General features: G+C 53.8%; 2 protein-coding genes across 16 annotated transcripts in view; one reads left to right on the top strand and one right to left on the bottom strand.

Annotated features, from left to right (window-relative positions):
- Positions 1-138: 138 nt before the first annotated feature.
- NUDT16L1 (nudix hydrolase 16 like 1) lies at positions 139-4,619 on the top strand. 5 transcript variants are annotated; one of them, XM_030798744.1, is made up of 4 exons: positions 139-1,252; positions 1,446-2,655; positions 2,740-3,000; positions 3,728-4,619. In XM_030798744.1, the coding sequence occupies exons 2-4, from the start codon at positions 2,461-2,463 to the stop codon at positions 3,947-3,949; spliced, it is 678 nt and encodes a 225-aa protein (XP_030654604.1). In that variant the 5' UTR covers positions 139-1,252; positions 1,446-2,460; the 3' UTR covers positions 3,950-4,619. The 5 variants fall into 5 exon arrangements, with proteins under 5 accessions (XP_030654604.1, XP_030654605.1, XP_030654600.1 ...); XM_030798745.1 differs by having other exon boundaries at positions 2,740-3,070; XM_030798740.1 differs by having other exon boundaries at positions 2,740-4,619.
- A 650-nt stretch (positions 4,620-5,269) lies between these two features.
- The window catches only part of ANKS3 (ankyrin repeat and sterile alpha motif domain containing 3), a 38,086-nt gene continuing 19,276 nt past the window's right edge, over positions 5,270-24,079 (bottom strand). For 5 of the 11 annotated variants that reach the window (XM_030798730.1, XM_004091272.3, XM_012497212.2 and 2 more), the window contains 12 exons: positions 21,943-22,078; positions 13,918-14,076; positions 10,936-11,076; positions 10,269-10,378; positions 9,847-10,011; positions 7,783-7,907; positions 7,531-7,672; positions 7,159-7,331; positions 6,701-6,786; positions 6,098-6,181; positions 5,781-5,868; positions 5,270-5,660 (listed from right to left, as the gene is read on the bottom strand). In XM_030798730.1, coding sequence (XP_030654590.1) covers positions 5,792-5,868; positions 6,098-6,181; positions 6,701-6,786; positions 7,159-7,331; positions 7,531-7,672; positions 7,783-7,907; positions 9,847-10,011; positions 10,269-10,378; positions 10,936-11,076; positions 13,918-14,076; positions 21,943-22,078 — 1,398 coding nt within the window. In that variant the 3' untranslated portion in view covers positions 5,270-5,660; positions 5,781-5,791. Of the gene's footprint in view, positions 5,869-6,097; positions 6,182-6,700; positions 6,787-7,158; positions 7,332-7,530; positions 7,673-7,782; positions 7,908-9,846; positions 10,012-10,268; positions 10,481-10,935; positions 11,077-13,917; positions 14,077-21,942; positions 22,079-24,079 lie in introns of all 11 variants that reach the window. The other 6 variants (XM_030798728.1, XM_030798727.1, XM_030798724.1 and 3 more) reach the window with 3 other exon arrangements.

The following is a 24,079-nucleotide window of genomic DNA, read 5'->3' as shown; positions in this document are numbered from 1 at the left end:
CCCTCCAGATTGGGCTGTCTCCTGAACAGGTGGTGGGGGGGCCCAGGGCCTCCAGGTGTGTGAGTTGTCGCTCCCGTCCCCATCTCTAGCCCTGATCATCTCAAGGTATTTGCTGAGCACCTGCTGTGTGTCAGTGGAGGCAGAACAGCCGAGGCCCCGACCCTGGCCCCTGGCGCCTGCCTTCCAGGCAGTGAGATGCCCAGCAGCTCATCAGAATCCTGCCAGGTTTGGTTACTATTAGGAAGAAAGTCAGCGTGGTGGTGAGATGAAACCATACAAGGACTCATTTAACCGGGTGGCAGGGAGGGCCTCTCTGAGGAGACTCAAACAGCCCTGAGGGCTGAGGAGGAGCTGGCCCTGGAAGAGTGTTCCAGGTGGCAGGAGTGAGCCTGGTGTGTGCCCTGGGGACGGAGCCCCTGGCTTCAGTGACGGGTGCTGGATAGATACTGAAGAGCTTGTAGGGGCTGCTGGAGTGTTTTTGTAAGGGGGGGTCAGAGCTTTAAGAACACGTTTCCAAGCAGAGGAGCAGTGCTGACGCCCTGCGGCTGGCGTGTGGAGCCCGGACAGCGGGAGCAGGTCTAGCCGCCCATGGTTGTGGAGTCGCAGGCTGGAGCCCAGCCCCAGGCCTCTGCACGGCCCCTACTCCCCTGCCCAGGGAGTGGCCAGTGCCCCAGGGCACCCACCACACCACTGCCTACCACTCAGGGCCCCAGCTCCTTTGCATGCAGGTCAAGCTGCCACCATGGCCCTTCCTTGAAGTCTGTGAGGGTGGAGGGGGAGCCCAAGTTCTGGCCCATCAGTCCCTGCCCCGAGAAGGCTGCCACCCATGGGCCCTGCAGCTGCTCTGACATGCCTGGGTCTGGCCCCATCCCAGTGTGGGTAGAGGGGTGCCCAGGGTGTCAGACGGGTGCTTGCATGGGCCAGATCTGCTCCCCCTCTGTACCTCCCAACAGCCCCAGCACTTGTATTTACGTCTGGTCTCGGGCTCCCCTCCTGTGCCCCTGCATCCCACCGGCCCTGGGTGCTGGCTGGGCTTGGCTGCCTAGGGGTGGGACCCTCTTTGGGTGAGAGGACCCTTCCCCTTGCTGCCCTCTCGCCTTCTGACATGGTCGCTCACCCTGGAATCTGGACTTCCCCTGCTGCTTGCAGCTGTCCCATGTGGCCCCTGACCCACTGGTGGCCACAGGAGGAGAGAGAGGTGCCCTCTCCGGGTCCTTATTCTCTACATCTGACGCCACCATGGACCTAACAGGTGAGTTTCCAATGCCCACCCTCTGCCTACCTCTCTCTTCTCCTGCTTGCCTCCACTCAAGGCAGCCTTCTCTGTGCCAGCAAGCTCAGCCTCACTGCACAGCTCTCCCGAGGCTGTGCCCCAGCCTTGGGCACCAGTGCTGTGAGTGCAGGCAGGGGGATTCATGTGCTCAGCAAATCCATTCCCCCGGTAGGGAGGAAAGTGGCCTTGGGCCCTGCTGCTGGTGAGGTGAGCCTTGCCATCATGGAGTTCAGGGGACCTCGCTCTCCCTTGGGCTCTTTCTGATGCTTCTGAGCCCCAGAGACATCTCCAGTACAAACACAAGGTAAGTACCTCAGGCCCTTGTGGAATCGGGATCCTGCCTCTGTCATCAACCACCGGGTGTACTTAGGCAAGTTCTGTCCCTCTCTGAGTTCCAAGTTCCTCATCGTAAATTGGGGAAACCCCTCTTCCCCCGACAGTACCTGGCACAGGGTGCCTGGCTTGGAAGATGCTGGAAAGCTCCAGCCCCGGAACTTAAGTCACTTTCTGCCCAGCAAGCTGGATCCACAGAGCCCCAGAGCTCCCGGTCGTCCGCCCTGACCCCGCGTGGACTTGGGGACTGGGGCACTCTAAGCCCTGTCAAGCCCTGCTCCCCGTGCTGTCCTGGATCGAGCCGGCCAGCAGGGTGGCTAGATCGGAACAGCTGTCGTGCGTGGCAGGCGAAGGCCGTCGCCCTCCGGCTCGGGTCCGGTGACGCTGGCGGAGCAAGGCTCCGGGGCATCTCTGGTTCGTGTGGTCGTGCCATGGGTGCCATTGTGGATGGACAGGGCCATGCGGGCCGCGTCGGCCTCCTGGGGAGAAACGGGTGAGCGCAAGGGGATCGGCGCCATGGAGGGTGGAGAAACCGCAGGGATTTTCGGGTGTCCGCTTTGGGGCGCCAAGGAAGATGTTCGTCGCCCACAGTGTGAACCTTGAGCTACCACGGCACCGACCAGTCGACTAGGCGCTCCCGTCGGAGGCGGGGCCGCCGCCCGGGGTGTGCGACTATTGGGTGACGGCTGACGCGCACCGCCCTCCTTTGCACACCGCCCGCTGCACTTCTCGACTGCGCGCCGCGGCGCTGCGAGGGGCTCGGACCCGGGGCGTGCCGGCGATTGGCAGGGGAACGGGACCCGAGGGCGCGGCCGCCCGCGGATTGGCGAGGCGCGGCGGGGGCGGGCTCGCGCATGCTCTTAAGTGGCAGCGGCGGGCACGGGGTCAGTGCCAAGATGTCGACGGCGGCGGTTCCGGAGCTGAAGCAGATCAGCCGGGTGGAGGCGATGCGCCTAGGGCCGGGCTGGAGCCACTCGTGCCACGCCATGCTGTACGCCGCCAACCCCGGGCAGCTCTTCGGCCGCATCCCCATGCGCTTCTCGGTGCTGGTGAGGACGGGCGAGGGCGAGGGCGCGGGCGGGCCGGGGCGGGGGCGTCCGTCGACCCCGCGGCTGTCCCGCGCTCCCTTGCAGATGCAGATGCGTTTCGACGGGCTGCTGGGCTTCCCCGGGGGCTTCGTGGACCGGCGCTTCTGGTCGCTGGAGGACGGCCTGAACCGGGTGCTGGGCCTGGGCCTGGGCTGCCTGCGCCTTACCGAGGCCGACTACCTGAGCTCGCACCTGACCGAGGGCCCACACCGCGTCGTGGCGCACCTATACGCGCGGCAGCTGACGCTGGAGCAGCTGCACGCCGTGGAGATCAGCGCGGTGCACTCGCGCGACCACGGCCTGGAGGTGGGGCCGCGGCCCGGGCCCCGCCCCCCGCCCCGGGGTTTGGCTCTGGCCCCGTGGAAGGCACCGATGGGTAACACGTCTCCTGAGGGTCCCCTGGCCGGGCTGGGTCGGGTATCGCTGTCTCCAGCAATGGGGTGGGGAGAGGGGTCTGGGGCTGGGGGGCCGGGAAAGGAGGGGCGGGGGTGGGGGCCGGGGCTGGGGCTCCCTCAGGGCTGTGTTACATCCGCCTTGCTGCCTGCCATTGCCAATCCTGGGAGTGGGGGAGTGGGATCGGTGGGGAGGAAGGGATGGGGGAGGAGCGGGGCTTGCCTGGGGAGTTGGGAAACTTGAGGAGCACAGCGGGGGTTGTAAAACTTGGGAACCTCATGGGGGGCGTGAAGGGTCTTGGAATTCGTGTGTTTTGTGGTCTGGAAGGGCTGGACTTTGGGTGTTCAGGCTTCGTTGGGTGGACGGGGAGCATGGGGTGCGGACCCCGGGGGGTGGCCTGGGTACGAGGGAGAGTGCAGGGAGAGTGCACGGGGTCAGCCTTCACACTTGCTTGGGGAGGAGGGGGCTGCACTGCTCTAAGGGAGCTGGCTGGCTTCTGCCAGGCCCTGCCCGGGTCTCCCATTAAGTCTTTGGCAAAGCTGGCTGCTCGTATCCTGGCCTCACAGCTTCCAGGCCCCTCCTGCTGGGGGTGCCATTGCGTGGCAGGCCTGGCCCCAACCCCTACCTCCTGTCCGCGCAGGTACTTGGCCTCGTGCGGGTCCCGCTGTACACCCAGAAGGACCGAGTCGGAGGCTTTCCCAATTTCCTGAGCAACGCCTTCGTGAGCACGGCTAAGTGCCAGCTCCTCTTTGCCCTCAAGGTGCTCAACATGATGCCCGAGGAGAAGCTGGCTGAGGCCCTGGCTGCCGCCACCGAGAAGCAGAAGAAGGCCCTGGAGAAGTTGCTCCCGGCCTCCTCCTGAGGGCTGCCTGAGCTGGTGGCACCCTCCCCTGGACCGCAAGACTGGGAATTCCTGCTAAGTGTGGCTTCTAGAGTGTATGTGTGTACCCCGCTTCTGACTGCCTAGGGCAAGTGGGCATCCTGTCATCTCCACTGTCCCAAGCAGTCACCAGGTGGCGGCCGGGCCAGCTGGGACCCAGCCCATCCTCCCAGGCAGAGCAGGGTGGTCTGGGCACACTGGGCCTGCCTCTCCAGCCTCAGGATGCTCTTGTTCATCCTGGGCTCAGACCCTCCTCTGTGTGCGTCTCATCACAGCTGGTGGAGGCCCAGGAGTGCCTGACTGTCCCACAGGGGTGGCGCACAGCTCTGGGACCACTCAGAAGATGGGATGTGTGGGTGGAGGATGCCTTGTCTAGGTCAGATCATTCCTGCCTCCTTCCTGAGCCAGCTCAGGGCCTGGGGGAGAGCCAGCTTGGGGTAGGAAGTTAATACTGTTAATTTGGGTTGTTGTTGGATTTACGTTGCTAGATTTTCTCTTTCACCACGTGTGAACTGTGGGTGAGGTTTCAAAGTAGCTTCACCACACGTGGCTTGGTTCCCAGGGACAGTCAGGGCCTCGGGGGCCCAGCTATGTACAACGAAGCTGTCGAAGGAGAAGACAATAAAGTCGCTCCTCAGCTGCTCTGTGTGTTTCTCAGCTGCTCTGTGTTTTGGTTCTGGATGGAGCCAGCTCAGGCCTCCTGCCCTAGGTAGGGGAGGGAGGAGCTGCCCCAGCCAGGGGCAGGTTTGTTCCCCAGTGTTTACTGAGGGCACTCCCAGCATGAGTGCTGCGTCCATCAGCCAGGTTGGGGCGTCTGGGCCGAGACCTTCAGGGCAGGCTCCCCTTCCTGATCCTGGTGGCCCTGGCTGCACTTGGGCTGACCTGCTTTGCTTTGCAAACGCGCCATTCCCCACTGTCTGCAAGCAGCTCCAGGGGATGGTGTGGAAGTGCAGGCTTACTGTGCAGAAGGACCGCAGCAGAGCCATCCCTCGTGGTCTCCTACAGCCCCACATCTGGAAAGACTCCAGTAGCACCGTCAGAAAATTTTCACAGCCCATGCCTGGCCTGGTGAGGGAGGCAGTGTTCCCAGCTCCATCTCAGAGCTTGGTGTGAGAGCAGCATGTCCCGGGGGAGGCCCTGTGCTACGGCGGGCTGGGGATGTTCTTGGCTCTCAAAGCCTTGTCTTGAGTCATGTGGGCTCCAGGAGCAAAAGGCACACCCCTGAGCAGCAGGGGACAGGGCAGTCAGGGTTGCTGCATTGGCCAGTGGCACATGTCATGTGACCAGAACTGAGCCCTTCACTAGCTGTTCTTAAATCTTATTTATTTTCCAACAAATGGCATTTTCCAGGTGCCCCAGTCCTCACTCCTAAGGTCACACCTCAGTTGGCACCTGTGCGTGTGTATGGATACACTTCCCCCCACAGGGCCCTGCCTGGTCTGGTCGGGGGCAGCCCATGAACTCTGGGCCTCACCACGAGGTTCAGGGTGAGACCCTCGTCCCGCCTCAGTGCTGGCCCGAGCTGCCTGGCCAGGGCCGCAGCCCCCATCTTGCCTCTGTCTGCCGGCTGCTCCCGGGGCCTGATCCTCTGGCCCCCACTGGGCCTGGGCTGCACATGGCAGCTGCCTGCTCACTGTCCTCCTCACTCCCTGGCACACAGCTTCAGGGTGGACCAATCACCCAACGTCAGATTCTGAAAGAAAAAGTCCTGGTGAGAAGGGAGGGGGACAAGTGGCTGCACGCGCACACCTGCAGCTGCGCAGACAGACCCTGCTGCCCCCGCCACGCGGGATCTGGGCTGGCAGACACTCACCGGCTTGCGGGCTAGGGCTCCCGCCACTTCTTCCCATTCAGCACCTGCAGCTTCTCCAGGCTCTGGGTCACTAAGCACAGTGCTTGCCCTGAAGAATGATGACCTTGAGCCTCTCCCACCCAGGCTCAGTAGGGCTGGGTGGTACTGCCCAGGGGTCTGAGCTGCAGGATGTGACCTGCCCCTCGCCCGTCACGGCCCCAGCCCCGAGGTCAGCCTTGGGGTAGAGAGACTCAAACCTGCTTTCCCTGGAAAGGGGTCCCTTTGCCTCCCTCGGAAACAAAAAGGAGCTCTCAGTCGTCTGGTCCCCGGAGACTCACCCATCTCACGGACACGGTCCTCCAGGGCTCCTGAAAGCTGGGGGAGGCTCATGGCCTGCAGGGACGCTTGCCAACCCTTGGAGTCTGTGGTGCAGGGACCGAGTTAGCTGGGAGTCTGTGTCCCCACAGGCCCTGCTTTATTCTGAGTCCATGCAACCAGAAGAACCTGCTTGGATCAGAACCTCCCAGGGCCGAGGCTGGGGAGCCCTGTTGTGCCCTTCCTCCCACAGGCTGAGCAAACACTACGAGGCCCGGGTCAGCCCGAGAGAAGACACGGCTGTGCCAGTGGGGACCCAGGTCTGGGCCCTGGCTAGAGGCTACAGAAGTCACTGGTGGTCTCAGCACAGCACAGCCAGTCACAGCACAGGGCCTTTCTCGAGTATCTCCCACCCCTGGGGATAGGCAGTTTTCCTGTCACAGGTGAGGAAGTGGGCTTGGGTCCCCAGGACCCCCTCTCCTTGGACTCTGGGATCATGTGCACACAGGGACCTGGGAGAGTGGCTGCTGGCCGGAGAACCAGGCCAAGCCCACTGGGTCAAACCTGGCTTCAGGGCTCCCCCACCTACCCCTCTGCCCAGTGCGGGGTCAGGCCACTGCTCTTACCAGCTGGGGGGAGGGCTGGGCCCAGAGTGGCTGCACCAGGGGACTGGTCCTGCCTCACTCGGGCTGACAGCTCAGCTTGACAGGCTCTGCCAGACACAGGAACAAATGGTGGTGAGGGCAGAGGCCTGGCCGCCGCAGAGCCCCCACCTCAGACCTTCAAAGGGAGGGAGGTGCTCAGCCCTGTCCCTGCAGCTGGCTCTCATGGGCTGGGCCAGTGCCCCATTAGGCTGTGCTAAAGAGCAGGAGGGCAGCCGGCAAATTCCCGGCCCCGACTCCTGCCTGGGTCTGCCTGCAGGAAGGAAGGGCCTGGATGAAATGGGGGTGGGATGGCTCCAGGCCCTGAAATCCACCTCTCAGTTACAAAACCAGGAGGAAAGGATGCCTGGGGGCCCTGGGGGCCCAGGGGCCGGGTAGCTGACCACTGGAGACCCAGCCCCGGGAAGCTCAGAGCCACTCACCGCAGCTGGTCCAGGACGAAGGCAGCATCCCGGGCCAGGGCCCATGTCTCCTGCAGCCGGGCCTGGACGTCCTCGCGGGCACGGTCCTGCTCCAGCAGGCAGCTCTCCACCACGGCGCGCAGCTCCTGCTCCTGGCACACCTGGCCCCGCATGGCCTCTACCTCCTCGCAGCGCTGCAGCGGGGTGGGGGGCGCGGGGAGGCTGGGTGGTGGCTGGGCAAGCCAGATCCTTGGCCACGGCCCTGTCCTCTGTGTGGGGCCCTCTCCCCCTTGCATCCACCTGACCCCTCCACACAGCACCACCTTTTCTGTCAGAGATGGGGCCAACTCAGGGGTGTCACCCTGTCCCCCCATCCCCCACCCAGCCACTTACCTTGTGCAGCTGGATGGCGAGCTCCTGCATCTCAGCCTCCAGCCGGTCGGCGTAGGCCAGCTCCAGGGCATCCCCGGGCGGGTGGGCACTGCTGTGCCAGCGGGCAATGGCAGATGTCATCTTCCTCTTGGGCCCAAACAGCCTGCAGGGGGAATGTGACCAGGACGTGCCTCAGCCTCCCAAGAGCGCTTACACGAGTCGGAGTTTGCCCCAACCCCGGGCTGAGGGCCAGAGCAGCCCTTCTGGACGCACGTGATGCCGATTTCCTTCAGGTCACTCTCAGTGAGGGTCAGAAAGATGCGGAGGTCCACGTCCTGCTCCTCAAACACCTGCAGGTACTTCAGACACCCGATCTGCTCCAGCAGTGTGGCCAGGTCCTGGCAGGCACAGGGGACGGGTTGGTGGGGGTAGTGGCCGACAACGAAGCAGAGACATTTTCCTCCACTCGGAGCCCCACCACTTCCCCAGGCTCAGCACCAGACAGTGCCTTGTGTGTGGCGCCCAGGCTGTCCCCTCCACTCGGAGCCCCACCACCTCCCCAGGCTTAGCCCAGACAGTGCCTTGTGTGTGGCGCCCAGGCTGTCCCCTCCACTCGGAGCCCCACCGGTTCCCAGGCTTAGCACCAGACAGTGCCTTGTGTGTGGCGCCCAGGCTGTCCCCTCCTACTCTGGTGGCTCAGGCAGGGCCGGATGTCGCAGGCAGGTGAGTCCTCACACTGTGGTCGGCCACCTGGGGACACTGTGTGTTCATCACCAGAAACTGGCCGCCTCCTCCCACACGTGCTCAGTTCTGTGAAGGGGCGATGGCGCTGCTGATCTCGACAATGCTTTGTACGCGGAGAGTGCTGCTCTCTAATTCTAGAGTCTCAGTGTCAGATGTTCTGCTTTCCACTTGTCTAAGCGCAGCTCTTCTCCACGTTCACCTGTCTGGAGGTCACCGAGCTCCCTGGATGTAAGATCCATGTTTCTGATCCACTGAGATGGTCAGGCTGTTTCTCACCCATCGTTTCTGCTCTCTCCTTCTGGAATGCCACTGTATGGGGCAGTGTTGTTGTACTTGAGGGGGTCACAGGTTTCTGTTCATTTTTTTCACTCATTCTTTCTGTTCCTCAAGCGAGATGATCTCAGGTGACCTGTGTTCACAAGTTGTCTGATTCTTCTGCCTGCCCAATTCTGCTGTGAGCTCATCTAGTGATATTTTCATTTCAGTTTACTTTTCAACTCCAGAAATCCTACTTTTGAGAGTTTATTGCTTTTAATGGAGAAACAAATGTTACTCTGACATTTTCTTCAAGGTATTTTCTGAAAGAAACATACTTTGGAGTCTGGTCAGGGTACTGTCCTCTCAGTGTATGTTCAAGGGACTGAGACGTGTGCCTGCTCACTGAGCTGGGGGCTGCAAGGAGAAGCCGGCAAATCCAAGGCTCTACTGAACAGCAAAGCCAGTGCTTTAACAAATAACCAGCCAGGCCAGGCGTGGTGCCAGGCCAGGTGTGGTGGCTCCCACCTGTAATCCCAGCACTTTGAGAGGCCGAGGCGGGCAGATCACGATGTCAGGAGTTTGAGACCAGCCTGGCCAACAGTGAAATCCCGTCTCTACTAAAAATACAAAAAATTAGCCGGGCGTGGTGGCGGGTGCCTGTAATCCCAGCTACTTGGGAGGCCGAGGCAGGAGAATTGCTTGAAACCGGGAGGAGGAGGTTGCAGTGAGCTGTGATCACGCCACTGCACTCCAGCCCATATGACAGTGCGAGACTCCGTCTCGAACAAACAAACCAAATAACCAACCAGAGATTCCCTCTGCCTCTCATCTCTGTGCCTCTTCTGCTCACACAGGGTAGGAGAACTCAGCAGACACAGGTGAGACAGCTGAGCTGTGAGTCACACCTGTGATCCCTAAGGTAATGCGTGGTCAGAGGGACCACAGAAAGGAGGAGGACAGTGGCACCTGCAACCATCACCAAGCACACACTGTGTGTGGTTCCTGTCTCTGCTTCAGCCACATCTTGTCAGACTCCTGCAGGCAGCTCTGAGGTCAGGCTTGCTTTTCTTCTCCCCAGGCTCAGGGAGGCCAACTCCAGTATGGAAAGCAGGGAGACAAGTCCTTCCCGTGGAGAGGAACAGAGTAGAAGCACTGCAGTGGGGGCACCAGCCATGGAGCCGGCTGTGAGCCTGCGGAGCCTAACAGGCCATGGTGACGCCACCGCCATTCTGTTCTCCCAGCAGCGCCTGGCACATCATATACACAACACTTGCCTCATAAGTCACAAAAAGTGCCGTCTCTGAGTGTAACCTCCAGTTTCACAAGCGGTCTTACCTGGGGTCCTGAGTAGGGGGCCCTCTGAGTCTGGGGGCTGGACTCGGCGAGAAAGGCTTCCCTGTCAGTTGCAGCGCGGGGAGGCCACTGGCTGTCAGGATTCTTGGTCTTCATGTAACTTTTAGCTTGTTTGCGAGCTGAGCTTTTACAGGCGTGATCTGAGTCCTGCAGCGAGAGGCATGCATCTGAAGGAGCGCGTGGGCTCACTTGAGAGCCTTCGTAAAACCCCCCACCCGCCACACGGGCTTCCGGTGCGTTTGCTGTCATCTGAGAAGCCAGGCCCTGGACACAGCACATCCCAGTGCAGCACACACGTGCAGCACCTGCTTGTTACAGATGTGCTCATCTTAAAGTAACTGGGGGATATCAGGCATCCCAGCCAGGGACCAGCTATGGGAGACCAAAAAAGAAAGAATCCGTACCTCGTTGCTCTCCACAGAAGCTTCGCTGCTGAGTCCCTGGGCTCTGGCCAGGCCCTCGCTGCTGCTGCTGCTCTGGACGGGCCCCAGGTTGGCACAGAAAGCATGTTCCTCTGAGGGCAGGAAGACAGGGCATCCGCCTGCAGGCCTCACGGAGGTGCTGCACATGGGCGTGCCCCGGGTTGAGCCGCCTCCATCAGGGCACTCCTTGGGGCCTGCAGTGGTTGCTTCCTTATATTTCAAACTTCCTGCCTGTCCTAAACCCTCCCCTCTATACAGACGGGCAGGGCTTCTGTCTTTTTTGTTCACTGATAAATCCCAAGCACCCGGAGCAGTGCTTGGCACATGGTAAGCACTATGGAAACAGCTGCTGCACGGAGGTGCAGTTAGACATTCCTACTGGAGCCTGTCCTGAAAGCCTCAGGGGGCTCCCAAGCAAGGAGCTAAACCTGTTGCTGTGGAATGGCTCCCTTAAGCTGCACGGGGATGCTGGACCAGAAGCTTCTCCCATTCCTCACAAGAACCAGGGCCGTCCACACCTCTCCCTTTCCTGTCCTCTGCTGGATGGCTGTGTCCCAGCGCCAAGCCCAGGGGATAAGTGGGGATGGGCACACAGGAGCTCCAGGACCTGCCTGAGCCGCGGGCTGGACAGGGGTGGGGGTGCACATACCCCGGCTGCTGCTGCTGCTGCTGCTCTCCACGTCCCGCTCATTGATGGGGGAGGTGACGTCCCGGCAACAGAGGCCCTCTTCTTCCAGGGGGTTCTCACCACTGCTGTTGAAGGTGACATAGCCGCAGGGAGGAGGCTGCTCTGTATATAGAATGGGGCCCATGAGCCCAGGGAACTCCAAAGTGAAACCTCCTCAGAGGCCAAGGCCCAGGATAGAGGGTGGTGACTTCCCGGTCATGACCTCATCTACTTGCCCCCATGACCCAGCATGGCTCCATCTGTGGTGTGTGGGTGGAAAAGACGCTCTGAGGGTCAGTCAGTGGCCCAGGCAAGTGCCTGGTGGGGCCAGCGCTGGCAGCCGGGTCAAGCCTGGGCCCTCTCCATTTCTTTTCCAAGGGGAAAACATAGGAAATGGTAAGCTGTATTCACAGATGCCTGACCAGAGAAAACTATACCACTAGTGTTCCCTTTAGCAGGAGGTATCTAATGACCTCACACAGACACCCAGCGACCAGGTGTCTTTATGTCCCTGTGACCTTTAACCACAGGCACTTAGCGGGCCTCCTCGGGTCAGTTAACCCCGGCGAAAAAGATCTGGCTGAGCAGGAAGGAAAAAGGCCTTGGGCTAAAAGTTAACAATAATATGAAATTACCTAACTCTACCTGCCTCTAAAACCAAGCAGAAAAAGGGGCATGCATACCAGGCACTTTCACTCCAGTTTTGCCCCTTTATTTACATAAAAAGACTGACTTGACCAGGCACAGTGGCACATGTCTGTAATCTCAGCTACTCGGGAGGCTGAGACAGGAGGATCGCTTGAGCTCAGGAACTGGAGCCTGCAGTGAGCTATCATCGTGCCTCTGCACTCCAGCCTGGGCTACAGTGAAACCCTGTCTCAAAAAAGAACCCAAAGGACTGGTTGATGGGACCATGGGGAACTTACTTTCCTCGTTACGTATTTTCCTAGTTATGGAGAAGTTTTTACAATCAGCACATGCTATTTATCATTGCCCCCTAAAATTTTTTTGAGACAGGGTCTTGCTGTTATCCAGACTGGAATGCAATGGCACCATCATGGGTCACTACAGCCTTGACCTCCTGGGCTCAAGCAATCCTTCCACCTCAGCCTCTCATGTAGCTGGGGCTACAGGCATGGGCCACCATATCTGGCTAATTTTCAAAATTTTTTGTAAAGATAGGGTCTTGCTACATTGCCCAGGCTGGTCTCACAACTCCTGAGCCCAAGCAATCTTCCTACCTCACACTTCCAAAGTGCTGGGATTACAGGTATGAGCCACTGCACCTGCCCCCCACCCCAATTTTTTTTTTTTTTTTTTTTTTTGAGACAGAGTCTTGCTCTGTTGCTCTGTTGCCAGGCTGGAGTGCAGTGGCACAATCTCGGCTCACTGCAACCTCCGCCTCATGGGTTCAAGCGATTCTCCTGCCTCAGCCCCCTGAGTAGCTGGGATTACAGGCACATACTACCACGCCCGGCTAATTTTTGCATTTTTAGTAAATACGGGGTTTCACCATGTTGGCCATGATGCTCTCGATCTCCTGATCCCTTGATCCACCTGCCTCGGCCTCCCGAAGTGCTGGGATTACAGGCATGAACCACCGCACCCGGCCCCAAATTTCTTAATTACTGACAAAATATATGCACTTATAGAAAATTTAAATTTCACAAGGTATGAGAGGAAAAAACAAAAATCCCCCGAAATACCACACTTGAGACCACCATCGTGATTACTTCTCTGTGGATACATTCGAAGAACCACACACAAGCGGCTTCACACATGTATGATTTTGATAAAGCATTTGTTGTACAGCTATATACATTAATTACCAACCCAGCCCCAGGATGACAGCTTCCTTCCTGTCCCCACCACACCTCAGGCTGCAGCAGGTGGCAGGGACCTTTCGGAAGGAAGAGACTCTGCCACTCAGAATGACCAGCCCGGTGTCCCAGAGCCAGTGCTCACGTCTCAGTGGACAGGACACAGGCGGGCCCTCATGCTTTGATGGGGGTGGCCAGCAGCTCTAGAGGCCTTCCCAGTGGCCTAGTCAGCTTACCCCTCCCAGGATGACGGGAGAAGGTGGGTCTCCAGTTCCCAACCCAGCACCCAGGCTTGGGAAGACAGAATTCTGCGCATCTGCTTGTTCCCGCGGTCTTAGAAGGGAATTCAATTACTCACGTACCCTTGGCTGAAACACTGTCTACTCTCACTCTTCCAAGTCCTGGCCTCAGAGAGGCCTTACTCCCGACAGGGACCAGCCACCAGGCCTGTGAGACCAGCAGCCTTGGCCTGGCCATGAGTGGGTGACAGCCGTCAAAGGAAGACATAACTCACACCTCCAGCTGAGCTCTGGGACAAACCACAGCAATAGAGAGTAGGCACCAAACCCAACTCCCCTAAAAACAGCCCCCAGCACTCCCCAAGAGCAAAACGCTCAACACCCTGGGGCTGGGAATCTGAGAATGAACGAGATCGGAAAACCCAAAGGCTAGGATTCTTCACCAGCAAGTCAACAAGTGGCCCTCTCTCAGGAGGGTCTGAGAAAACAGCAGGGCCTGCCCGTGGCCTCCTGCCCCCAGCAGCACACCCGACCCAGCTGGTGTGGGCAGGGCAGGGAAGTGAACTTCACGCTTTGCCTCCTCCCTGCATGAGCCGACCCACCTACGTGATGAATGAAATCTGACCTTAGCTACATTTCTGCTGCACTAGAGAAAGTTCTATTCCTCAATTTAACCAATGAAAAGGAAACTCAAGGAGATAAAGCAAAAAACAAGAGCTAGTCCGTGGCCAATGCATTTCCATCACTGGACTCAATCTTGAGTCTCCCTGAGCATGAAAGCTGGGCCACCTGTCCCGCTGCCACCTGAGGTCCAGTGACTCACATTTCAGGAGCCTAAGAGCTATTCCATTCTTGCCAACACAGAATCTTGGTATGCAATGAGAAATAGCCCTCGGGCCACTCACCATAGCGAGGCCGTGGGGCTCTGCTGCCCAGGCCAATGCCTGTGATCCTGGCCAGGGCTCGCGGTCCCTCATGGATGCTGACACCCTTCTTCCGGCAAGGCCTCTGTCTCTGAGGAGCAGGGCAGGACTCATCAGAAGAGCTCAGATCTTCGTACTTTTCTGTGGTCAAACACCAAGATTAAGATAGTCTGTTCAGTACTGGACTCATTTACTAATCCTACGACAAACTGAAAAAAACTAACCGTCACCGGTTTTGTTAAATTAAGGAGAAGGGTATCTGCCAGGGCATCACTTTTGAGAAATGTCCTAACAGGCCGGGGCGCTGCTCCAATGGGCCACAGGGAGCTGCAAAGTTAGTGAGGGTGGAAAGCTTCATTTTTCTCGAGACAGAGTCTCATTCTGTCCCCCGAGCTGAAGTGTAATGGCATGATCTTGGCTCACTCACTATAACCTCTGCCTCCTGGGTTCAAGCGATTCTCACACCTCACCCTCCCAAGTAGCTGGGGTTCATGCCCAGTGTTGTTTTTTTTTTTTTTTTCAGTAGAGACAGGCTTTTGCCATGTTGGCCAGGCTGGTCTCAAACTCCTGACCTCAGGTGATCTGCCTGCGTCGGCCTCCCAAAGCGCTGGGATTACAGGCATGAGCCACCATGCCCAGCCAGGAGTTTATTATCTCTCTTGGGGTTTGCAAAATTGTTCATAATCAGAAATTTTGCTCTAATTTGAATAAGTAAAAACCATCTCTTCATTAAAATATATGGTAATATCAGGTCACAACTGCTTTTTCCTAATCCCTTCCTTTGGAAACAACTTTTTTTTTTTTTCTTTTGAAAAGGGAGTTTTGCTCTTGTTGCCCAGGCTGGAACTTCCACCTCCTGGGTTCAAGCGATTCTCCTATCTCAGCCTCCCGAGTAGCTGGGATTATAGGCAGATGCCACCATACCCAGCTAATTTTTATATTTTAGTAGAGATGGGGTTTCATCATATTAGGCTGGTCTTGAACTCCTGACCTCAGGTGATCCACCCGCCTCAGCCTTGCAAAGTGCTGGGATTATAGGCATGCACCACTGCGCCCGGCTGTAAACAACTTATTAAGCAATTCTGTATTTTCTTTTTTTTCTTTTTTTTTTTTTGAGACGGAGTCTCGCTCTGTCGCACAGGCAGGAGTGCAATGGCGCCATCACGGCTCACTGCAAGCTCCACCTCCCGGGTTCACACCACTCTCCTGCCTCAGGCTCCTGAGTAACTGGGACTACAGGAGCCCGTCACCATGCCCAGCTAATTTTGTTTTTGTATTTTTAGTAGAGATAGGGTTTCACCATGTTAGCCAGGCTGGTCTTGATCTCCTGACCTTGTGATCCGCCCACCTTGGCCTCCCAAAGTGCTGGGATCACAGGTGTGAGCCACCACGCCCGGCCACAACTCTGTATTTTCTAAAGCATGGCATGTGTTTGCTATGATTATAAACCGTTTCGAATCACTACCCAGTGTGAGCTTTCAGAGCGCAACCCAGAGCTTTTACTACTTTGTAGCTTTTCAGTTTTTCATATTTGATTTGTATAAGGCTCTGATCTGATTCTACTTTTAAGAGATATGTGAGTTGTATACAGGAGGAAATGCTATCTCCTTGTGGAGGTGGTAAGCTGGGGAGCAAATGAAGGGAGAGGTCCTTTGCATTACCACCTGAGTTGTGTTTATTATGAAACAATCCCAGCGCCAGGGAAGGAGCTGGGCTGAGCCTGACCCTGGGAAAGCAGCTGCTCACTCAGGTGCAAACTGAGAGGACAACTCAGGGCAGGCCGGCAAAGAGGGAGAACTCAGGCCCTGAACGTGGGCCACTCTGTCCTTCCCCATGAAGAGGCTCATGCTCTGGCGACTGAGCTAGCCATATGGACACACACCCTCTCACACTCAAAGATCTACAGCACCCCAGGGAGACTGTGCTTCCATCCAAGCTGAAGGGGAGAGAGCTGTAAGACAAACGGCACAGAGGCAGCAATAAGCAAGAGAACGGCAGCTGCGTGAATCTCAGCACCCAACACACCCTCAGAGCGGCTTAAAAAGAACAGGCAGATGGAAACCACAAAAAAGCCAGGGCTGCAATCCTGCTATCAAAGTGGAATTCAGGGCAAAATGCATTAAATATGACACAGAAGGACACTTTTTTTTTTTTTTTGACACAGAGTTTCACTCTGTCACCCAAGCTGGAGTGCAGTGGCACAATCTCGGCTCATTGTAACCTCCGCCTCCCGGGTTCAAGTGATTCTCCTGCCTCAGCCTCGCGAGTAACTGGGATTATAAGTATGTGCCATCATGCCTGGCTAATTTTTGTATTCTGAGTAGAGAGAAGGTTTCACCATGTTGGCTGGGCTGGTCTCGAACTCCTGACCTCAGGTGATCTGCCCGCCTTGGCCTCCCAAAGTGCTTGGATTACAGGCACAAGCCATGCCCGGCCAGAAGGACACTTCTAATACTAAAAGCCGTAATTCACAGTGAATCTATAACAAGTTATGAAAATCTGTCACCAAAAAATGCGCCAACTTCCTTCATAAATCAGAAACACGCTAATAGGTAATTTTGTAGAAAATGAACTAAGAGTACATAATCCTAAATAAGATAGACTCACAGATATGCTAAATTGTATACAGACAGCAGACAATACAACTTCTTCTCAAGCAAAACACGGAACATTAAAAAATATTGATCAGGGCTGGGCACGGTGGCTCACGCCTGTAATTCCAGCACTTTGGGAGGCCGAGGTGGGCGGATCACTTGAGGTCAGGACCTCGAGACCAACCTGGCCAACATGGTGAAACCCTGTCCCTACTAAAAATACAAAAAAAAAAATGAGCCAGGCGTGGTGGCAGACGCCTGTAATCCCAACTACTCGGGAGGCTGAAGCAGGAGAGTCACTTGAACCTGGGAGGCGGAGGTTGCAGTGAGTCGAGATAGCGCCTGGGCACTCCAGCCTGGGTGACAGAGTGAGACTACATTTGAAAAATATATATATATATTGATCAGTAGGTGATAAATAAGATGACAAGGAAGTTATGTATATGTAAGAATTATAAACACTCTGATCAGACACATTACAGTTGATCAGAATAACATGAGAAATTAATCACAAGATCGAAAAGGCCCTTCCACCTAGAAATTAACAAAAACAACCATAATACTTCTATTAGACAACTCCTGGGTGAAGGAGAAAATATACATAAAAATTACAGAATTTCTGAAAAATAATAAGGAAAGTATTAAATACAGAACCCCCAGAATACACTTAAAGCAGCAATCAGCAAAAATTCACAGCCTCTAACATTTAGCAACAAAAGGGTAACAATGAAAATGAAAGAAATTTCCAACTCAAAGAACTAGAACAACAACAAAGTAAGCCAAAGAAAAATAAAAGCAGAAATTAGACAGAAAATCAGTTGGTCTCATTAATAAATCAAAATCCGATGGGTTTTTCTTGTTTTTCCACTAAACAGACAAAGTACTAGTATTTAACTTAAGAAAAAAGGAACAGGGCGGGCATGGTGGCTCACGCCTGTAATCCCAGCACTTTGGGAGGCCGAGGCGGGCAGATCACGAGGTCAGGAGATCGAGACCATCCTGGCTAACACGGTGAAACCCCGTCTCTACTAAAAATACAAAAAAAAATTAGCTGGGCGTGGTGGTGGGCACCTTGTAGTCCCAGCTACTCAAAAGGCTAAGGCAGGAGAATCGCTTGAACCTGGGAGGCGGAGGTTGCAGTGAGCCAAGATCGCGCCACTACACTCCAGCCTGGGCGACAGAGCAAGACCCTGTCTCAAAAACCAAACAAACAACAAAAAAGATCTCACCCATTTACAGGATTTTTAAAAGCTCATGTCAAACATGTAGAGTAGAATAGTGGTTATCAGAGGTTGGGGGTGGGGAAGTAGTGGGAGAGATTGGTCAATAGGTATAAAATTACAGACTGAAGAAAGAAGTTCTGGTGTTCACAGTAGAGTGACTATACGGAGGAGCGTATACCTCAAAATAGCTACTAGAAGAAAGGATTTTAAATGTTCTCATCTCAAAAAAATGATAAATGTTTGAGGTGATGGATAAGCTAATCACCCTAATTTGATCATTACACAGTGTATACATGTATCAAAACATCACACACTGTACCCCATAAATATGTAGTTATTTTGTGTCAATTAAAAATGAGATAAATATTTTCCAGGTCAGGTGCAGGAGCTCATGCCTGTAGTCCCAGCACTTTGGGAGGCTGAGGCGGGTGGATTGCTTGAGCTGAGGACTCTTGAGACCAGCCCGGTCAACATGGCAAAACCACCTCCCTACAAAAAATACAAACATAAGCTGGGCGTGGTAGGGTGCACCTACAGTCCTAGCTACTCGGGCTGAGGTGGAAGGATCGCTTTGAGCCTGGGAGGCAGAGGTTGCAGTGAGTCGAGAATGGGTCACTGGACTCCAGCCTGGGTGACAAAGCAAGACCCTGTCACAAAAAATAAATCAGTATTTTCCATGCCAAAAAAAAAAAAAAATAATAACAAGAGAAAATAACCACTGAAACAGAGTATTTTATTTTGTTTTATCTATGTACTTTCTTTGAGATGGAGTCTTGCTCTGTCGCCAAGCTGGAGTGCAGTGGCGTGATTTTGACTCACTGCAATCTCCCCCTCCTGGGTTCAAGTCATTCTCCTGCCTCAGCCTCCGGAGTAACTGGCGCACACCACCACATCAGCTTATTTTTGTATTTTTAGTGGAGACGGGGTTTCACCATGTTGGCCAGGCTGGTCTTGAACTCCTGACCTCAAGTGATCCATACGCCTCAGTCTCCCAAAGTGCTGAGATTACAGGCATGAGCAACTGCACCCACCCTGAAACAGAATTTTTTTTTTTTTTTTTTTTTTTTTTTTTTTGAGAGAGTTTCGCTCCTGTTGCCCAGGCTGGAGTGCAATTGCACAATCTCAGCTCACTGCAACCTCTGCCTCCCGGGTTCAAGCGATTCTCTTGCCTCAGCCTCCCGAGTAGCTGGGATTACAGGCCTGCACCACCATACCCGGCTAATTTTGTATTTTTAGTAGAGACGGGGTTTCTCCATATTGATCAGGCTAGTCTCGAACTCCCGACCTCAGGTGATCCGCCTGACTCGGCCTCCCAAAGTGCTGGCATTACAGGCATGAGCCACTGCACCTGGCCCTGAAACAGAAATATTTTAAAAGGAGAAAAAGAATGGCTGGGCACAGTGGCTCATGTCTATAATCCCAGCACTTTGGGAGGCCCAGGCGGGTAGACCACCTGAGGTCAGGAGTTTGAGACCAGCCCAGCCAACACGGAGAAACCCCGTCTCTACTAAAAACATAAAATTATCCGGGCATGGTGGCGCATGCCTGTAATCCCATCTACTTGGGACGCTGAGGCAGGAGAATCGCTTGAACCCAGGAGGCAGAGGTTGGTGAGCCAAGATCGAGCCATTGCACTCCAGCCTGGAGCAATAAGAGTGAAACTCTGTCTCAAAAAAAAAAAAAAAAAAAGGGAGAAAAAAATTATCTTGTAGAAAATATAATTTACCAGAACTGACCCCATAAGAAGAGAAAGTGTGAGGAGGCCAATGTCTACAGAAGGAATAGAAAAACTGTTATCGAGGAACCACCTCACAGAAAGAGACCAGATGGTTTCATGGGAGGACTCTATTAGTCCAGGTAGCACTAATGCTACGTGTATTGTCCTAGAACACAAAAAAGGAAAGAAAACTTCTAAATTATTTTTATGAAGTATAACATTGATACCCATACCTGATAAAGACAGAACAAAAATAGAAAAGTACAGACCACACCAGGGGCGGTGGCTCACGCCTGTAATCCCAGCACTTTGGGAGGCTGCGGCAGGCGGATCACTGGAGGTCAGGAGTTCGAGACCAGCCTGGCCAACACGGTGAAACCCCGTCTCTACTAAAAGATTAGCTGGGTGTAGTGGTATACACCTGTGATCCCAGCTACTAGGGAGGCTGAGGCAGGAGAATTGCTTGAACCCAGGAAGCGGAGGTTGCAGTGAGCTGAGATCTCGCCACTCCACTCCAGCCTGGGAAACAGAGCAAGACTCCATTTCAAAAACAAAAAAAAGAAGAAAGAAAACTATAGACCAATATCACTTATGACTGAATATCCACAGAAAAATACTAAATATTAATAAAGAGAATTCAAAAACACATTAAAATAATACAACATGTGGGATTTATGCCAAGAACGTAAGGTTGATTCATTATTAGGAGGTTCATGACGACAATCTACCATATAAAAATTCACAATCATCTCCAAAGATATGGGAACAAAATTCAATAGTTACTCCTGTAAAACACCACTCAAGAATAGAAGAACTGATGAATACTTTGTTAATATGCGAAAATAACATATGCCTTCTCTTTTAAAGCCAGCCTCTCATGTAACGTGGCATTTCCACTAAGATGAGCACCAAGGTAAGGAGGCTCACTATCTCCACGATGTTAAACAATGGGCTAGAGGTGTTAGCAACCAAACAAAACAACAATAATGCAATTCAACAAAGTCAGAGTCACGAGAATCAGCAGGAAGCAGTGTATCCGTCCATACTTAAAGATTATATGTTAGTACACCTGTAAAGCCCTAAAGAATCATAACAAAACTACCCTGAACAATACAAGAATTCTGGGCCAGGCGCGGTGGCTCACACTTGTAATCCCAGCACTTTGGGAGGCCGAGGCGGGTGGATCACGAGGTCAGGAGATCGAGACCCCGGTGAAACCCCGTCTCTACTAAAAATATAAAAAAATTAGCCGGGCATGGTGGCGGGCGCCTGTAGTCCTAGCTACTCGCAGAGGCTGAGGCAGGAGAATGGCGTGAACCTGGGAGGCGGAGCTTGCAGTGAGCCGAGATCGCGCCACTGCACTCCAGCCTAGGTGACAGAGCGAGACTCCGTCTCAAAAAAAAAAAAAGAATTCTGTAAGGTAGCAGAATATAAAATTAGTTTGCAGGGCCGGGTGCAGTGGCTCACACCTGTAATCCCAGCACTTTGGGAGGCTGAGGCGGATGCATCACCTGAGGTTGCGAGTTCGAGACCAGCCTGACCAACATGGAGAAACCCCATCTCTACTAAAAATACAAAAAATTAGCTGGGCATGGTGGTGCACGCCTGTAATCCCAGCTACTTGGGAGGCTGAGGCAGAATTGCTTGAACCTGGGAAGCGGAGGCTGCAGTGAGGCAAGATCGCTCCATTGCACTCCAGCCTAAGCAACAAGAGCAAAACTCCTGTCTCAAAAAAAAAAGTTTGCAGAAATCCACTCCCTTCAAATGCACTGACAATATGCAGTTAAACAATATAATGACACCACTAAAGAACTTATTCACGCATCCAACCACCACCTGTTCCCCAAAAACCTACTGAAATAAAAAATAAATAGCACTGAGTAATTAATACCCTGAGATTTGGGGGAAAAAAGGGATATAATGAGAGGGAAAACCCCATTTACAATAGCAATAAAGATGATCAAACACTTAGGAATAAACTTAAGTCATATGCAAAATGTAGATGAAGAAAAATTTAAAACCCTCCTGCAAGACCCAAAAGTACACTGGAACAAGAAGTCATCCCTTGTTCTTGGATAGGACAACTCAACAACACAAAGATATAGTTAATTTACACATTGTCACAATCTCAATAAAAATATCAATACTGTTTTTAAGGAGCTAGACAAGTTGATATTCAAGTTCATATAGAAAAATAAACAAGCCATAGCTCAGGAAACAGTGAAAACAGAAAACTAAGAGGGGCCTGCCCCTACTCGGTAGTCAAGCATACTACAGAAAGCCTCTACAGTCACAACAGCCTGGTTTTGTACCACTCTCCATCGTAACCATCCTTCTCTCCTGTTAGAGCAGGGGCCTCAAACTTGACATGAAGGTGGCAGCCAGGGAAGGGGGGACATTTTTCTCTGCCAGCTCACCTAAAGCTCAAGGCAACCAGAGACCCCAGCAGGGCGTGGCTGGCAGGTGTGGGTACCTGGGCTCCGATAGAGGCTCTTGGGCAGAGAGGGCGAATGAGTGTCCATCAAGGCCACGATCTTCATGTGTCCGTACTGCTTGGCCAGCATCCGGGCTGTGGCGCCACTGTGGTCTCTCACGTCCACCTTGACTCCCTGCGAATGTCCGTGAAAGGGTAATTAGGGGCCTCTCCTTCAAAGCGCCTGCCCTTCCTGGGCTGCTGGCTGGGAAGAGAGAAGGGCATATGCTGGTTTCTGACTGCCTCCCTGTGTGGGAAACATCACATCTGCATGAAAAAGAGGCAGGCTTGTCTGCACCACAGCCACAAGTTTTGCTCTCACTCTCTTCTTAGTAACAAGGATGAGGGGGGCTGAGGGCTGGGGGCTGGGGAGTCATCTCCCACGCTCATGACCTCCCTTGCAGGGGGCTGGCAGCCACCATGTGGAGATCCCAGCCTTCACCTTCTGCGTCTGGGCTGTGTCCCACTCACTTCACTTGTCTTCAAAGAAAGCAGCCTTTTAAACCAGTCAGAATGAAAGCACCATCCTCTGAAGCAGAATTCGTAACTTTGATCCAAAGCTCTATAATGTATTTACAGGTCTCGCAGCGCAACAATTCCACTTCTATCACTCTAAGGAAATAACCCTAAATACAGAGAAGGCTTTAGTGCACAAAGATATTTGGCACAGGCCGGGTGCGGTGGCTCATGCCTGTAATCCCAGCACTTTGGGAGGCCGAGGTGGGCGGATCACGAGGTCAGGAGATTGAGACCATCCTGACCAACGTGGTGAAACCCCGTCTCTACTAAAAATACAAAAATTAGTCGGGTGTGGTGGCGGGTGCCTGTAGTCCCAGCTACTCCGGAGGCTGAGGCAGGAGAATCGCTTGAACCTGGGAAGCGGAGGTTCAAGTGAGCCGAGATCATGCCACTGCACTACTCCAGCCTGACGACACAGTGAGACTCTGTCTCACAAAAAAAAAATTAAAATTAAAATTAAAAAAAAAAAAAAAAAAAAGGATGTTTGGCACAACATATTCACAGTAATGAAAACCTACCTAGAGAAAACCTGAATGCTCAGGGGGATGAGGACTCAGTTATCTTATTGCCATAGATGATGATATTTACAAACAGCTGTATGATCAAGTTGAAAAAGGATCATGGCCAAGTGAGGTGGCTCATGCCTGTAATCCCAGCATTTGAGAGGCCAAGGCAGGTGGATCGCTCGAGCTCAGGAGTTGGAAAACAACCTGGGCAACACAGCATGACCCCACCTCTACAAGAAAAGAAAACAAACTATAATCAATACAGCATGTTTTTGGTGTCACTGTACACTGTAACTGTCCTCTCCTGTCAGACTAGGCAGCTGGGGGAGGCAGGGGAGCCAGAGCCAAATCTCAGAGGAGGAGGTGGGACCCCGGAAAAGGGGAGCACCTTTAATAAAAATCAGCAGGGTGTGCCAGCACATGCCTGTAGTCCCAGCTACTCGGAGGCTGAGGCAGGTGGATCACTTAAGTCCCAGAGGTTGACGCTGCAGCGAGCTGAGATCGCACCACTGGTGGTACTCCAGCCTGGGCAATAGAGCGAGACCTTGTCTCAAAAAAAATAAAAAAGAATCATGATACAAAACTACATATACATTACAACTCCTGCAAAATGAGACAAAAAAAAATACACAGAAAACAATATTGGAAGGTAACATGCCCAAAATGTTGCTATTTTTAAGTTATTTATTATTTTTGATGGAGATTTTTCCAATTTTCCAATCTCCTATGTTTTTAAAATGTACTATCATAAGCAAGTTTGCTTTTTTTTTTTTGAGATAGGATCTTGCTCTGTTACCCAGGCTGAAGTGCAGCGGCGCCTAAGGAAATAATGCAGGACATACACTACAATTTAGAATTTTCACTGTGGCATTCAGCATAGTGAGAATCAGAAGGAACTGAAGAGATCAGTGAGCCACGTGAGAGCATATTCAGAAAGCAGAGTGCCTCTTGCCCATTTACGCGGTGGGTGGGAGTACCTGCAGTGACAAGGACTAAGGTGCACAAAACATCATTAAGAGGAAAAAAGCAGGGCTGGGCGCGGTGGCTCATGCCTGTAATCCCAGCACTTTGGGAGGCCGAGGTGGGCGGAGCACAAGATCAGGAGTTCCAGA

This window comes from Nomascus leucogenys, chromosome 18 (genome assembly GCF_006542625.1).
Source record: "Nomascus leucogenys isolate Asia chromosome 18, Asia_NLE_v1, whole genome shotgun sequence".
Classification (NCBI taxonomy): domain Eukaryota; kingdom Metazoa; phylum Chordata; class Mammalia; order Primates; family Hylobatidae; genus Nomascus; species Nomascus leucogenys.
The sequence above is the reverse complement of the archived record's forward strand: the minus strand, read 5'-3'. Positions and strand labels throughout refer to the sequence as shown.

Coding starts and splice junctions, on each gene's coding strand:
- NUDT16L1 (XM_030798740.1), top strand. CDS start 2,461: ATGCTCTTAAGTGGCAGCGGCGGGCACGGGGTCAGTGCCAAGATGTCG. Junction 2,656..2,739: donor CCATGCGCTTCTCGGTGCTG/GTGAGGACGGGC, acceptor GCTCCCTTGCAG/ATGCAGATGCGTTTCGACGG.